A 16,381-nucleotide genomic window follows, 5' to 3' on the forward strand; every position below is an offset into this window, starting at 1 on the left:
CTAGCGTTGATATAATGTGATCATGAGATAAAGCACATCTGTAAGGCTGAATGATTGTGGTTTGTCTATAGCATTCTACCCTTTCGGGTTTAGAAAGACTTACAGAGACATTTCAGTTTTCTCTAACCATCATTGTATGATTCACCAATAAAAAAAATCGAACTCAAAATGTGTCGTGTGAGATACAGGTCTAGAATTCGTTCTACCACTTTACCACCCCGTGGTGATTGGAATATTGGGATTCAGGTTGGATGAACTGACCAACGCAAAGTCTTATTTCAGTTTTGAGTAAAAACTTAAGACGACAAATTTAGCAAGTTGAGCAAATGTAAAATAATTTCTTGACTCACATGTTGAGTAATATATTCAGGCAAACACAGCCTTTTGAAATAGTAAAAGAATGATCACTCTCAATATATAATTAGTGCATTACTATTACCATATGTTGATATTTAAAGGGAGAAATTTTAACATCTGTCCTTTCAAATCAGTTGGCTTATGAGGCACATTTACACATGCTCTTGAAGTTCCATGAAAAATCCCTATATCGTATTCACGTACTTTAGAATTGACTTCACTCTAAATTTAGGCATAAGGAGAGGCGGATATAAGATTCTTCCATATAGGGGCATGCATTAGGCCCTTGGAGATACACCTGAACCTCCATCTCTATATGTAAAACCTATTGGAATCGCATCCCAGGACCAACATGACCATAAATTTGTCACTAGGGACCTACATTTGCCCAAGTACCGGAATCAGATTATCCTCACAGGCTTCATTGGAACAACTGCAGGATGATCCCATGCTTCTTTCAGCAGCAATAGGCAGGCTTCCCTCAGATTCAAAAGATGAAAATAATGACTCAAACAATGACAGAGAAATTGCCGAGAGTTCAACTGACGATGTTCAATCAGCTGCATAAGATGTTGCAGACATGAAGAAATGGTGCTATGCTTGGAAAGTTTGAACATGGAGGAACTTTGACGATGATATTCAAAAGCTTTTGAAGCTTTTCCATGGCGATGCAACTTGGAGAAAGCTATTTGCGAGCATGCCTGATAACAGGAAGAAACCTTTCCTCCTTGGGCTTGGTTCATGTAACGATTCAGCAGGTACATGTGTTTATGTTTAGCAGCGCACAAATTTAGTTCTAGTCCAAGTTTTTTTGTTAATCGAAGCTTATCTATTTCTTTCTTAGTACGTTTGTTGATAGTGTACTCGTTGCCGCAACCAGGGCAGGTGGCAGAAACAACTCGTTTGGTGGTCTCAGAGGCTGGGAGGTGTTCAATAGGCCGAAAAACGTTGCAGTCAATTGCCCTTCTCGTTCTCATAAACAAAAATAGACTACCATACACGCCCCTTGCCGGCTAGCTACCCTCGCCTACCTCATCTATAGGCATTTCTATCCGCCCGTGCGTCTCGTGACTGTAATGGTTGGGGGTTGGCTCTGCTCGCCGGTTGTGCTGCGTGAGCATCCATGGGGGCGTCGGCTGCCTTCTTTCTCTTTCGCTCCCTATTCGCTCGCTCTCTACTTCCTCAGCTATGAAAGAAGACACGCCTATCAATCCACAACGTCACAATGAATTTGTTGCATTACCGGTTAATAAAATTTGCTGAATACTGGATTCAAAATTAGCAGATTAATATGCCTCCATTAGATTTCTACTGCTCTACATGTTTTGCCGGTGATTTTGGTGTCCGCTAGAAAAATGAATGGAGTTAACGGAAAGGATCAAAATGTCATCCGAGAGTGAGTTTGAGAACCACAGAAAACAAAACAAAAAAAAGTTGTGGGACGAAAATGAAGGACGGTGGAAATACTCCCATCACTCCAAGAGAATTGAGTCTTACAAAATAACTAGTAAAACAAAGTAACTTTCTTTATTTATATACGTTCAATATTTGAAACAAAGAATATTTCATACAACAAAGTTCTTCACACCCCCTCTTTTACAATACAAGACATATTGGGTTTAACATACAAAGAGAATTTGGAAATATTGATAGCGTCTTCATGGAACACTCATCAAAACGAGATCTTGATGAAGACCAAGATGTTCAAAGCCAAAATGTAAAGCACAAAACCCGACCTGAGCAGCATGAGCCTTTGCTGATTCTCTGCTCGGCCATCGGCATTTCTATGATTAGCATCAAGGATATAACCAGACGAAGCAGGTCCTTTTCCTGATGCACTCCGTCCAAACCTATTTCTAGTATTATTCATTTCTATGTTGCTACTTTCAAGATTTCTCCATAACGCATTCAATCTTTCCAGCTCCATCTCTTTCAAATGAATTTCATTGACCAGGCCTTCTGCTTGTGCCTATAAACACTCGAGATAACAATGAACAAATTTTTTACCATATATGAACAGAGAATAATACAAATGACATCTGAGAAATAATAAAATTCAAATATTACTGAAAAGTTACGGATATACCTGCTTTGCTTCTAGCTGCTCAATTAGGCTGTGCAGTTGTTTATCCAAAATCTTCTCTCTTTGCACTGCACAAAACAAATTGCTTACAAATTAGTCATACAAACTAGAATGACTGATAGTTTGCTTAAAGGGGTTTCAACTAACAGTTGCAAAATTCAGCCGAGAAGCGGTTAATGAATTTATACAAGAGCCACATGCTGCACCATATGCACCACTGAGATTCCAAAAGGCAATACCATGCTCGCCATGCGGTACACACAACTAAGTTTGACTTTTATAAACCCGACCCAAAAACAGAAGTAAAGAACTCAACTAACCATAAATTTCTTACCCCTTCCCCATTTTCTTGTTCAAAATTTTTCAGTTTCTAATTTTGTGTAAACCTTATTTGCTTGAATGTTCCCAAGGCCAACAATATATCCAAACAAAAAATAACTAAATGGCTATTGTAAATTGAAAGTTTAAATGCATTCAAACAGCAAACAAACACTATATAACAAACAAATCGGATGAGTATTGTACTATATCCACCTGGCGAAGGCTGACTCAATGCAATATCTTGAATTTCTGTCCATTTTTGCTCTAAATCTTTCACTACTGCTTCCATTGAACTCTGGGAGATCACAACATCTTTTCAGCAATCGAGATAAAATAAATCCAAATTACAAACACATCTGCAATGAACGAAGATGAAACAACTGTAAGATCAAAAGGAAGATGAGACTGACCAGTTCTTTTTTCCTCTCCTCTAACTTTTCAAGTACAGCCTTCTTTGAAGCTTCTATGTCATTTTCAGTTTCAACAGTTGTCTTTGGGTCACCAGTGGATTCATCTGATTGACCAGATCGACTGGCATCCAATGCAGTTTGTGCATTTTCAAGTTCATATCTCAATTTCCTTTCATTCTCGTCCATCTCCTGATAACAAGAATAAATAAATAAATTCAGAAAATGCGTGGTTTCCATTAACAAAAATACGATATTACTCAATGTCATCAGATACAAGATTATAATACATGTGTATGCCTAGAATACATGATGAATATGAGCATCGTGCAAAAATAAGTTGTGGGAAACTCAAGGCTCACCATTAGCTTCCTCTTAAGCAAATCCGCTTCTTGAATTTTTTCCTGTATTTTACTTTCACAATTCGATATTGCCCTTTCATATGCAGCATTCTCTTCCTGCAATGTCACCTCCCTCAACTGTGCCTGTTCACAAATACAAATCGGAACTATTAAGAAAGAAAACTAAAAGACGAAAAACAGCACCTTTTCGATTACTCAAAACTTAAACTACACAACTGCCATAGCAAAAAATAAACAATCACATAAACCCAAAATTAGAAGAATATGTGCAACAATTCAAAGTTGTACACAAAAATAGCAATCCAAACAAAAAACCCAGATACAAAAACCACCGAATTCGAATCAGAACATCCAAATTCAATAAGAATCATAACAAAAATCAACAACCCAGATAAGAAAAATCAATCGAAATTCGAGAACTAAAACGAACCGAACCGGACCTGTTCGCGGGTGGTGGAATGGGCGTTCAATTGGAGAGCAAGGGCGGCGTTGGAAGCGAGGGAGTGGGCGTGAAGATCAGGGAGGCGCTGGGAGATGTCAGAAGGAGGTAGTCTGAGCCGGAGATCACGGATCGAACGGCTGAGAGAAGATGCTTTGCGATCCAAGTCCAGGACATACTTCTGCTGCTCCTGAGTGAATATCAGTGGGATGTCTTCTTCGTTGTCTTGGCCTCCACCTCCTCCCACTACGTCTGCTGCCCATGCCAGCAGTCCCGCCATCCCTCTGAATGGCGAGGCAAGGCAGTACCGGGAATTCAGAACCGACCCGAAAACGAAGCGGGTTGGGAGCAATCCGGGTACTCAAGTTTCTGGTCGTCTGCACTTGTCTCGCCCCCGGATCTCATTTTTAATTTCCTTCTTTTATTTTTTTAAGTGATTCTTTAATGTTTTTTTATACATTTCTAAAATATTACGGGAAATTCCTCATAATTCATCAAATCAAGTAATCCGTGCTGTTGAAATTTGATTTAACAGCTGAAGTTATTATAACTTTTAAAGTGGGACCATATTTGTAACCGTTGAATCAATTTTCAACTGTACGGATTCTCTGATTTAGTGGATTAGGAGGAAGAAATCCGGAGAGAATCCATTTCCAATATTACGTATAGTTTTAACCTGATATGGCAAAGAGGTGGCAAATATGTCACCATGTAAGAGGGTCTTATTCATGTCACGTCGGAGACTTGACAAATTTCATAATGAAACTACTGGAAAGTGACAAAATGAGACGAAAATCAAGTTTTAAATATTAAGGGGTGTAATTTGCATTTCAACAGTGATATTGAGTTCCAGAAGATGTTGCGAAACATAAGTGATAAGTTGTAATGAAAATAATGAATTTTTTTATTTCAGAAGTCTACGGGTGTCCAAAGCAAATAATTATTTTCCCTAAGAAATCACTGAGCCTTTTATGGTAACTTTATATAGGGTATAAGAGTCATTTTCTTTCAATTAAAATTGATAGACGTCCAGAAATGAAACTTGAGTATACAAAGAACTCCTCTTATGAAGATGGGATCCACTTTGTTAGAGCAACTTGAGGCCCATTGGGCTTGCGAAAGCTCAATTGAATGGGCAAGGGAAAATGGGCTTCTAGCTCGAACTTGCAATCGAGCCCGAGCCATCAAATTTTGTATTGTGCAGAGGCTCTAATTCACGGCGACGGGAACTAAACTTAGGTTAAAGAAGCGACCACACTATTCTGGCTTAACTGATCTAACCCCAAACATAAAATGATTGGATTGAACTAACCAACTAATAAACTGTTGACGTACATATTTTTCTTTTCTTTTCTTTTCTTTTTTTTTATCACACAATATATTTTGTTAGATTAGTCACCGAAGGGTTCGAACCCACGCCATCATGCAAGGGCTTAAAGGCTCAACATCTTTTCACCACTGTGGTAAATGACCACTTGCACATATTATTCATATTTTGATATCATTTTTATAGAAAATTTGATGTTAACCCAATGTCATAAGCATCCATAGGAAAATATCAATGACAATTATTCGCTCATGAAGTTATTCATTTGCTATATATATAACACTGGTAAGTTTTTCAAGTTGCTTGTTTGTAAATAGAAGAGATGTTGTAATGATGGGATTAGAAGTAATGGAATTTGAAATTACTCGCTTAGTAATAATATTTTAAATTTGTTAGATAAACTGAGAAAAAAGAAGTCTGAAAATCCCACTGTAGTGTATAGCAAAGAATTCATCGAACACATTTTGGGTGATGAGTGGTTGTCGTTCTTGGGGCACTTATTGTGTCTGATTGATTCGAAAATTTAAGAGAAAATCGTAAGCTGAAGAAGAGATAGAAGAAGATAACCTTGATGAAATCACGAGGTGAAGAAGATATGAGAGAGTTGAATGTGTAACTGAAAATAAATTTACTTATCATTTATTAAATGATTTTAAGCCCAAAATTAACTCATAGATTCGATAACAACACATAACTTAACATGTGATGAACTTAGATAAGCAAGAAGATTCTATAACTGTCAATGCACAATGAATTCATGTCAAGTGTATAAGTTCAGGAGACAGCTGTTTAAATCTTCCTAGGATTGACCAAACAAGATTTGGAGCCATATTACTTGCAGGCATCACTAAGTGGATATTGAGAAATGACATGCCATTAGTTGGTTGAATCTAATCAATGTAACACCATTGAGAAAGCTCTAAGATATCAAAAATATGGACATCCAATAAATCACAATAGTGCAAGAACAAACGAAAGCACTGTAATCGAGAAGCCGTCAAAAATACAAATACGGTTGTTCGTTATTGGCTATGATTTTAATCCGAACAAACATAGGAATATATTTGATGTATAAGGTGTTTGAAAGGAAAATCATCGTTTGAATAACGGTATACGAATATATTATATTAGTTTCCCTTGATATCTTAATTTATTCTCATCGCGGCATTTTTGAAACATTTGTAACATGTATTAGCTATTAGGATAAACTCCAACATATATATGTGCTCCAAAACCAACCTCAACTACTAGTCTAAATGTACGTTTCATGTTGTTACTAATTTCTCATACAAATGTCGCCAAAACATCACACTTATGATATGATGTTCAAATAACATGATCTTAATAATTTCACATGATCGAGCAAGTCACGCACCACCACCAAAATTTGCTTTCCTTCAAATGTAAAACAAAAAAAAAACAGAAGACATATTATTTAAAGGAAAGCAAATTTTGGTGATAGTGTGCGATCCTCAACATCTTTCACTCACTTCCAGAGGCAAATCCATAATTTTTTTCATGAGTGAGCTATGTGCACAAAAAAAAAAAAAAGGCAAAAGCAATGTGTTTTCACAGTGTTGAGAGTGAACATATCGAAAAAAAAGAGAAATATTGTATGTGTTATAAATAACTAGACTATTCTTTACATTGTCAATTTGTATTATGATGGAACTTCAATTTTTTTCAGCTGCATTGATAGGGTTAACGTATGAAGATGACGATCTTATTGCCACCGGATCAATGCATGCGGCATTGGAAATTCATGCAGCGAAAGTTTGGTGGCACGTAAAAGAGAGAGATAAAATGTACGAGGGAGATTTCACTAGGATTAATAGAGTGGTAGGAGTGTCGGCTTGCAATTTAGGTCTTGCCTATATTACCGACCACCGGAGCTTTGTTTTCCGATGTTGGATTTGTTAGGGAGCTTGTAGGGTGGACGTTATATTGACAAATTTTTGTCATACGAATGTCTTTTTTCTTTCTGATGTCATGGAAGGAATTGAACATAAAGCTCCAATGTCTTTATGTACGAATGGAGAGATGTTTTTTTTTTTTTTTTTTTTTGTAACCAATGCACAATCTTAGTAACGTCACTCGTCAAATGAATGTTTGTTACTTGTTCAAAAAGCAATGAATGCTAGCTACCTTCTCTATTTATCTTCTCCATTTAATAAATGGACGAATAAGAGAGAATAAATGGCAAGATAACTAGGGTTGCTTTATTCAATAAATGCTTGCCAATTAGCATGTTTGCTAATTGGGCGAAAAGACATTCTTTGTCAATTAAAAGAAGGTGAAAATACCAAATGAATTTGTCAACGAAACTGAAGAAAAATAACCAAAATAAAAGTTTTAGGCAATCTGGTACATTAAACACAATAATTTTACTTTCTTTTTTTCACAGCCTCACAGGTAAGGTAACATATCAGTTGCCCCCTATTTTCTCTTTCACGTTTTTCTCCCAAATAAAAATAAACTTCTACTGACGAAATAGATCCAAAATCAAGACTAGAATGTCAACTATTAGTTATCATGCACGGAACTAAAATATTAGTTTCTTAACGAAAACTCTGACTAATTAAAATTGTATGTACCAACACTTAGCCTAATGATACTTTTCTTTTCGATGTTGAAAGAGCTCCCTAAGTTTGAATTTCTTATTCCACCGAGAAATCTGCTTTGCAGTGAACATTTGGGAATCGATGGTAAAAGCACCATTCAAAGAAATGGCATTAACTAACTCAAAAATTCATAGATTAATTTCGTTATCTCTTTTCCATTTTACAGACAAGACTACATACAAGAAACATGGCTTCTCATCTCTTTGCTGCCCACGCCCTATCGACGTCGGACAAAACAATCTCTTGACACCGAATAATTCCGGCTGCCCCTCCATAACACAGCCATCTCTCACTACCGTTGTTCATGTTCCATCTCACTCTATGCATTGCTACTGTTTTGTCAGGAAAAACTTCTGGCTCTTTCACGGTTTCTTCTTCTCGATTAGTCGGCTCTTCATCCATGCATACCAATGCTTGGTCATCATCCGCATTTTTCTTACTGGATGTTGATTTCTTTGGTTTTTTGCTTTTGAGAGAAGCCGCCCCAGTTTCTTCTTCCTGCGTAGTAGTCGGCTCTTCATCTATGCATACCAATGCCCGGTCATCATCTGGTTTTTTCATACTGGACTTGGATTTCTGTGTTTTTTTGCTTTTGAGAGGTGCCACTTCTCCCCCAGCTTCCAATTCAATACCTGGATCATCACCGTAACAAAGAGCTGCGACAAAGAGACAATTTGATGAACATTCCAAAAGATGGAACTAAGAACATAGGGGATTAAAGAGAATGTCGAGGGTTACGTAATTGACAAAGCTTTACCTAAACTTTGATCTTCAGATGTGTTATCTTTTGCCATCTTATCATTAGTAGTTTTCACTTTGTTTGACTCGGCATTGTTACGAGCTACCTTCAGAGGGAAAGGGGAATTTGATACTGGAGTATTGATGGTTACAGTAGATTCCTCCATTGTCAATGACACACACAGAAAATGTGGGGCTCGGTTTCGTCGAGGATCTTTCTCCAGAGATTTAGTTGTAAGCTGATGATATGAAAATAATAACAAAAAATTTACCGCAGGTCTGATGTTAGTAAAAAATTTAGACACGGTGGTATAGCGTCTATAAATCAAGAATTTACCTCCACGACTGAAAAGTGATGTTGAGCATGTCTACAAGAAAGATAAAATACGTCTGATATAGTGATATCAATGGAAGAAGTTGAAACTCACCTGGAAGCGAAGAACAGTTCCGTCTGCACCACAATATGCAACCATACCTGAGATTTGAAAGGGGAGTTCTCCAATTAGAGGATATTAAAAAAAGCTGGAATCAGAAGTTCCACAGAAGTATATGACAATGTAGATCAATCATGAAATCCCACCGCCGTCAATGTCAATCCAGACAACTCTTCCCGTTCACAAAGTTTATTTTAAAAAAATAGCCAAGGCACAGCCACAGACGTATGAGTAGCATGCTCGCTGTGTGAAATTTATGGTCAATTGCAATGATTTAAAAATTTTGGCAAGCAGGAGGCTAAGCATCAAGGGAGAATAGGAATTTGAGACACAGCAACACTTCCCCAAAAAAATTAAGAATTCGATAGCCAATGCTTACGCAGTTCAATTGCATGAGGAATAAGTCCAAACAAGGAAAATTAGAAGAAATGAGTGGATAATACATAGTATCTATCTAATCTTATGTACAGTATGCTTATGTAAATTCAGCAGTCAATGAGACTATTGAACCTCAGAGATCCGGGTACCATATATAAATTTCCTTTTCTTTTCCTTAAAAAGAAAAATAAGGCCATTTTTCATTTTGAGTATGCTTCTCTCAGTGCACTGAACTTAGCACCAGGTTGCAGACGGTTGAGCCATTTGCCATTAGGCCATACTGATATGTACCCATATGGTCAACTCTGATATAATTGATATACATATATGCACACATTTGTAATCAACTGAAATACCATTCCAGATAGAAAAGCACAAGGAAGACCTGTTAATCGCGAGGCATGAACACTCCAGATAGCAAAAGGCAAACAGCTGAGATTATGCAGGCCCGGTTGTTTTGTTCCAACCCTTCCTGTTACAGGGTCATCGGATGCAGCCTTCACCAAGCTGATAGCTTTCATTGTTCCATCATCAAAGGATAAAAGAACACACCTAAAAAAACACAACACCCACTAAAACTGAAAAGTATATAATACATGTGTACATATGCACACCAACCAGATAGTTACACTTATGTTTCACACCGAGACTGTGAGTACCTTGGATCTGGAAGCCAATTCAGACTATATATGAACCTTGGTAAATGATCGAGGTCCCACAATGGACGGAATGGATCACTGCAAAACCAAAAGTTGTGCATTACTATGAAATGCAATTTACACTAAAAACCACAAGCATTTAACTAACAGTAGAGGAGAAACTACACATGAGCGTAATAAAAAACAAGCCATGATACTTACCGCAGGTCCCAAAATTTTAGGCCTCCATGTCCACCAGTAGCTATAAGATGGGCACCCTCTGAATTGCTGAAATTCACAAACAGTTGCATTTCACATATCTGAACGAATAAATATAAACTTGATAAAATAAATAAATAAGAGCCTGAAATAGCAATCTCTATGCCTATATCATAATTTAGTGACATTCAAGACAACCCTTACAACACACATAGCCCCACGGAACTTCAAAAGAAGACCGTAAAGTACCACATAAAGAAGTAACTACAAATTGATTTCCAACATAGCTAACCTTTCAGCCGGGGCCCAAGCAAGTGCCCTTATTGGATTTGTATCTGCACTGAAGCAAAGTAAAGGCCTTGTATCTGCTGAGCAACAAGTGGAGAATTGAAGCTAACATTCTTAGTTTACTTATTAGTAAAGTTAAAAGTCACATGATAGCCATACCTTGAGATGCATTACTTGCTGAAAACTTCCATAAAGCAACCTGAACACATCAAAAACTTCTTTTAGTTATAATATCAAGAAAAAAAGAACAAGTAACTAAAGAAAGAGACTCCTTCCAGCTGGACGCTGAGTGGGATGGAGGAGATGGAACTAGCAAATTCAAAAACAAATACACGAAATGTTTAACATGTATCCTTCTATCAGAATGAAGAATAACCACAAGGTTGCCCATTGAGTACTTATCCTTTTATGGAAACCCTTCATCAGTTAACATGAATTTTTTTTTTTAAACCATGCAAACACATGATAAAAGTCTACAAGGAAAATATATTAAAGAAACATTAAAGAATGAGGTGCAAGAAAATCACCGTTCCATCATGGCATCCAACAAGTAGGTAATCATAAGGTGGTGAAGGTGACCATTCCACAGTAAGAGGGATGCTGTTCAACAATGCAATGGATTTCAAATTTCCAGTTAATCATATAACGTCACATAACATGGTCAAGTGAGACATCTGAATGCAGTGAGAAGCCCATGCATATTCTACAAGATTATGCAGCAAATGAAATCAGTGCACAAACCAAATGAAATAGTTCTTCACTGATGATATCATGCATATGGGAATCTCATACACCAATCAAAATAAGCCGGGGAAATTCTGATATGATTTTATTGTTGTCAAAAACTTGGAAATGATGCTCTAAATTACATGGCAATCTAAGAAAACTTCCAAATTATTATCAAAAATGAGGAATATACTTCCAGGGTACCTCTTTTCACCACCACACTTCAACATTGAACATCTGAAAACTGGTGCTAATTTTACAAAGCGAGGATCAGTGCCCTCACCACATGAAGAAGAATAAATAACTTCAATTGCATGAGGAAGAGGAACATCCCACCTGCATTTAAAATGGTCCAGGATAAGTATGATGAGATAGCGGAACACAAAGTCATTTAGCTAGTCGAGGACTAATGTAAAAGGAAGAAACTGCAAATTGCATGTTGCAGTGCACTCAAATATTATCTTGACTGCAACGAAAGAAACTGCAAATCTTTTGAGAAGAGATCTAATAGATATAGATATCAAGTAGGTCGAAAAAAAGAATAATGTTAAAGGACCTAAAGTGTAAGAAACGAAAAGGAACCATTTATAAACAAGTAGGTTGATGCCTTACACTTCCAGAGACCCATTTCCTGACAGCACAGCAAGATAGCCCATCCGATGCTTGCTTTTGGAATCACGTTCATTAAGAGGACGCCATTTCACATCCCAGGCAACCTTTCCATGGTGAGCCAGGCATAATACAATTCGTGGCAATGCTACATCTGTCGGAACTGAACACCTGGTCAAGCCAGTTTCAGAGTAACCATTATTTTGAACATTTTTGCTTGTTTGAGGATCATGTCCAGAATTCTGCGCTGTGTGATGATCTGAAACAGGTGGTCCCTTCTCCCCATCTTGATTCAACAGCGGTGGGGATGTACAACTATTAAGAGGATCCTGTCCAGAATTCTGATGTGTATGATGATCAACAAGTGGTCCTTTCTCCCCATCTTGATTCAACAATGGTGGACATGTATAACTGTTATGAGGATCCTGTCCATAATTCTGCTGTGTATGATGATCTGAAACAAATGATCCTTTCTCCCCATCTTGATTTGACAACGGTGGACATGCATAACTGTTACTACTCCCTGCACTTTCCATATTATCCAATTTTCTCCTCTGAACATGTGATTTGCAAGCTGGATCAGATGCAGATGCTGCATGTTTGTAACTCTTTCGTTTTTTACCATGATCTTCTGGTACAACATGCACATGAGTATTTGCAGGAACACAATCCGTAGAAGGCAACTCTAGTGATCCCTCTGGATATTCGATGGCAAGAACCTCAACATAATCATTGCTCTCATCCAAGTTGTCAACATAATCTTCTACTGCATACTTTTTAGGTCTTCCTCTAGGCCTCTTTGGTCGAGTTGATTTTTCTTCTGTGGCCTCTTTGTCAGCAGTTTCTTCAATTGGCTTCTTTCTAGGTCTTCCTCTAGGCCTCTTTGGTTCAGTTAATTTTTCTTCTATTGGCTTCTTTCTAGGCCTCCCTAAAGGCTTCTTTGGTTCAGTTGAATTTTCTTGTCTGGCTCCACTGTTCTTACGGCCCTGCTTTTGCTTTTCTGCTATTGAATGTTCGTCTTCCTTATTTACACCAGAATTTAAAAGACACCATATCTGAATGGCACCTCTCCCAGTCAGTGGCTCGCCTAATTTGTGATAAGAAGATCCAGGAGGATGAGCAGCTACGGCAATAAACTGCAAAGTACGGTGATGATAACGTTGTCATAAAATAGAAGACGAGAACTACTTTAACATGATAAAAGTTCACTAACTTGTATAAACCTCACCAATTTTACAGATGATGCTGACAATAACACAAGGAGTAGCATAAATATTTGAAATCTAGTTGTATCTTTTCACAAAAAGGAAAACGAATTATCACTATGGTCCAACATCAAAGTTAGACAACTATTGCCAAATGTATGTGTATGTGCAAATTTACTAGCATGATTAATAAAATAATGTTAATTTAATGACGTAAACATAAGAAACTGAACCCAAGAAAGCAAGAAGAAGATGGAAAACCATACTAAGAATCACCTAAAAGGAGACTTCTCGTCCATTTGAGAGAAAACTAGCCAAGGGAAGTTTCTTACATTGCTCAAAACTAATATTTCAGAGTTCACCATTTAAGGCCCTTAACATTATCAAGGAATCTGTTGAAGTAGCTAACCACTAATGATCAAGAATGTTAACGTCAAACATTACAAAAATAACTTTGTAAATAGCAAAAGTTATCATATCACATTTCCTTCTATGAGAAGTAGCGAAAGTTGTAGACCCTTAAATTAATAGACTTTGACAAGAATGAAAGAAGGAAGGGCCTCAAAAAGATCATGTACCTCGCATTTTGGATGACCATCGCTACTTTGATGAACTCTAGGACACCAATCTAACGCCCAAACAGGCCCTCCAACATACATCACAAAGTCTTGGCTGCAAAAATGTATAAAGGACATTTGGAGATGTATATCAGTGCTTGTTTAGGTGGCAGCGAAAATCCAATATACAAGACTAACATCAAGTTTACATTTGAATTTTTTGGTCAACAAAAGCAACAATCTCCGAGAAATTTGAAAAGTAGAATAGCGAATGAAACGCAAAAACACAAGCACGAAACAACTAAATCATCACAAAATGCTTCATTGCTAATGCCAATTCATGTACCTCAACTCCGGAGATTGTGCGACCCCAGAAAGTGCCTCGTTCTGCATTAACATGTAAACCGCAAATTAGATCAAATGCCAACTTTATTTCCTCATATGAGAATGAGAGACATCACTACAGCTCATCCTTTGCAAAACTATTACAGGCAAACCGACCATAAATTCGAATTCGAATATATAACCTTAGGAACTGTTGCAGAAGAAAATTGCCGCAAGTTTATACCGCCGACGACATCCTCCCCCTCAGGACTTCCAACTCCACAAGCAAATCGAACATCTCGAGGTTCATACTTAAAATCTGCCCATTCCCTTCAACAAAAACGTTTCTTTACAATGAACAAACGAGAAAAAAACGTTTCTTTACAAAATTAAGCAACAAAAACACTACGAATAGATAGGGATTTAATTTGTTACTACCTTAGAAAAGTAATTGAGGACGATAAGCGTTGAATGTCGCCGTCTTCGACGCCGCGATCCTCCTCCGCCTCGCCGCAGAGCTTGGCAATGGTGTCCATAACTCTGAAGTGATTCTCCACCGAGTCGTCGAACATCGAAACGCTAACCCTAGGCCCATTCCTCGAGCCTTCTTCCCCAATTCGAACTGGCTCCGCCTCAATTCGAACTCCCTCCGGCTCAACTCCAACAGGCTCCGGCTCAATCCGAACAGACTCCGGCTCGATTCGAACTGGCTCCGGCTCTGGGTTCTGCTGATTGGATGTTGTTGCTGGTTGGGATTTTCGCTTGGTCTTGGTTGTTTTCCCTCGTTTTGGAGCCAATAGGACCGCGAGTGGAGGTTCGACTTCCACTTCCTCCTCCACTGCATTATTCATGCCTCGCCGCCGAGTTTACGAATTCGAATATTCTGCTTTTTCTTTTCTCTTGGTTTGGAGTGTAGGCTTCGAACCCTCGCACTGGTAGTCGTCGATTGTTAACGCGACGCCGGACTCTCCATCCACGTGTGCCTCTTCTTTTAAAAATTAATTGGAATTGGATTCCATCCGAATCTACTTTGCGGGAATCCTATTGATCTTCATATTTTAATCATTTATCGTATATTGTAATAAAAAAATTATTTGACTTTTTTATTTAAAATTAAACACAAATCGTATTTGACCACACGATGTACGATAAACAGCTAAGATGTGAAGATCCTTAGGATTCCCACAAAGTGAATCCAAATAGAATCCTCTTTCAAATTAATTCCACAGATGAGTCCCACCACTGACACAATAAAATTTTTTTAAATACAATTAAATCATGATCCTCACATCTTAATCATTCATAATGTATCGTGCGGTCAGAAATCATTTAATTTTTCTTAAATTAAATTAAACACAAATAGTATCTCATGAAAACTAATCACATGATGTATGATAAATGACTAGAATGTGAAGATTTCTATGATTCTCACAAAATAAATCTGAAAAAGATCCTCCTTCGAATTAATTCCACAAAATCACAGATGAGTCCCTCCACTAACACAATAAAAATTTGAAAAATACAATTAAACCAAGACCATCTCATGGGAGTATGTCTTGTAAGAAAGGTTTCTGGACCTTTGCGTGTTTTGAGAATTGAACCGGAAACGAAACGGGTTGGGAGTAGTTTGCCAATTGCAAGTCGTCATTTACCATAATAGTAGAAATGTGTTGAATCTTTGCATGATAGTGTGATTTCAATCTTATACGTGACTAATCTAATATTTAATCTAATAAAAATATAAAGTTGAAAAAAATAATAAAAATAAAAATAAAAGTATTTTGCCAATTAGTGGATAGCTTTAAATTTGGGTTTTCAAGTCAATGTTTGACTCATATTTCTGATTTTTATCAAGTCATCAGTCACACCTTTGCTTTCATTATCTAGAATCTAATTATGTGTTTTGTTATCTTTCCTTTCTAGGCCGTCGGACCTGAAAGTTGAAATTATGAGACTATTCACTATGCTATTTTTATTTTTTTCTTGAACGGAAAATGAGTTCGGAATAAGTTAATCATAATAATTTTGTTTGAATTCGTCTTTAACGAGCTGAAATCTCATTTTGATTAGACCATATTACTTTAGTTTAGTTATATTTCTTTTATCCGAATTTCTACTCTTTGATAATTTGATTGACAAAGAAAAGTGAATGATTTTTGCATACATTTTTTCTTGCACCTTTTATCAATCTGTTAATTTTAGTCTTTGAGTCAATGGCTAGAAAAATGAAAAGATTTTGCAAAAAGTGAGAGAAGGTGTGCTGAAATTATTTTTCAAACATTCTTAATGTAACTAAACCACATAAGATTGTCGTGTTCTTATTTGCCACTCTCGTGCAAGGTGGCTAG

The 16,381-nt window shown here is 37.2% G+C and overlaps 2 protein-coding genes across 4 annotated transcripts; both read right to left on the reverse strand.

The window, feature by feature from the left end:
* Positions 1-1,862: 1,862 nt before the first annotated feature.
* Positions 1,863-4,396, reverse strand: LOC103966835 (tax1-binding protein 1 homolog B-like). The gene is made up of 6 exons (XM_009380054.2): positions 3,971-4,396; positions 3,531-3,653; positions 3,172-3,360; positions 2,975-3,056; positions 2,444-2,508; positions 1,863-2,326 (listed from the first exon to the last, which is right to left on the reverse strand). The coding sequence occupies exons 1-6, from the start codon at positions 4,247-4,249 to the stop codon at positions 2,030-2,032; spliced, it is 1,035 nt and encodes a 344-aa protein (XP_009378329.2). The 5' UTR covers positions 4,250-4,396; the 3' UTR covers positions 1,863-2,029.
* A 3,599-nt stretch (positions 4,397-7,995) lies between these two features.
* Positions 7,996-14,999, reverse strand: LOC103947778. 3 transcript variants are annotated; one of them, XM_009358732.2, is made up of 15 exons: positions 14,472-14,995; positions 14,237-14,363; positions 14,056-14,096; positions 13,731-13,824; positions 11,951-13,083; positions 11,543-11,674; positions 11,140-11,212; positions 10,772-10,811; positions 10,617-10,689; positions 10,328-10,393; positions 10,127-10,204; positions 9,853-10,019; positions 9,084-9,130; positions 8,675-8,894; positions 7,996-8,573 (listed from the first exon to the last, which is right to left on the reverse strand). In XM_009358732.2, the coding sequence occupies exons 1-15, from the start codon at positions 14,882-14,884 to the stop codon at positions 8,113-8,115; spliced, it is 3,165 nt and encodes a 1,054-aa protein (XP_009357007.2). In that variant the 5' UTR covers positions 14,885-14,995; the 3' UTR covers positions 7,996-8,112. The 3 variants fall into 3 exon arrangements, 2 of the variants coding, with proteins under 2 accessions (XP_009357007.2, XP_009357006.2); XM_009358731.2 differs by having other exon boundaries at positions 10,617-10,692; XR_007255963.1 differs by lacking the exon at positions 7,996-8,573 and having other exon boundaries at positions 8,754-8,894; positions 8,993-9,130; positions 10,617-10,692; positions 14,472-14,999.
* Positions 15,000-16,381: the final 1,382 nt, after the last annotated feature.

The sequence above is a fragment of a genome, unplaced genomic scaffold, assembly GCF_019419815.1.
Source record: "Pyrus x bretschneideri cultivar Hongxiangsu unplaced genomic scaffold, Pyrus_bretschneideri_v1 Contig12, whole genome shotgun sequence".
Classification (NCBI taxonomy): domain Eukaryota; kingdom Viridiplantae; phylum Streptophyta; class Magnoliopsida; order Rosales; family Rosaceae; genus Pyrus; species Pyrus x bretschneideri.

Bases quoted from the DNA above. Each gene is read 5' to 3' on its own strand.
- LOC103966835 (XM_009380054.2), bottom strand. From the start codon at position 4,249: ATGGCGGGACTGCTGGCATGGGCAGCAGACGTAGTGGGAGGAGGTGGA. The intron at 3,361-3,530 runs GTGAGCCTTGAG...TCTTGTTATCAG, and splicing joins TGCTTAAGAGGAAGCTAATG to GAGATGGACGAGAATGAAAG. The intron at 2,327-2,443 runs GTATATCCGTAA...GAGTGTTTATAG, and splicing joins AGCAGCTAGAAGCAAAGCAG to GCACAAGCAGAAGGCCTGGT.
- LOC103947778 (XM_009358731.2), bottom strand. From the start codon at position 14,884: ATGAATAATGCAGTGGAGGAGGAAGTGGAAGTCGAACCTCCACTCGCG. The intron at 13,084-13,730 runs GTACATGATCTT...CGTACTTTGCAG, and splicing joins ATGGTCATCCAAAATGCGAG to TTTATTGCCGTAGCTGCTCA. The intron at 11,213-11,542 runs GTACCCTGGAAG...ATTGTTGAACAG, and splicing joins AAGTGTGGTGGTGAAAAGAG to CATCCCTCTTACTGTGGAAT.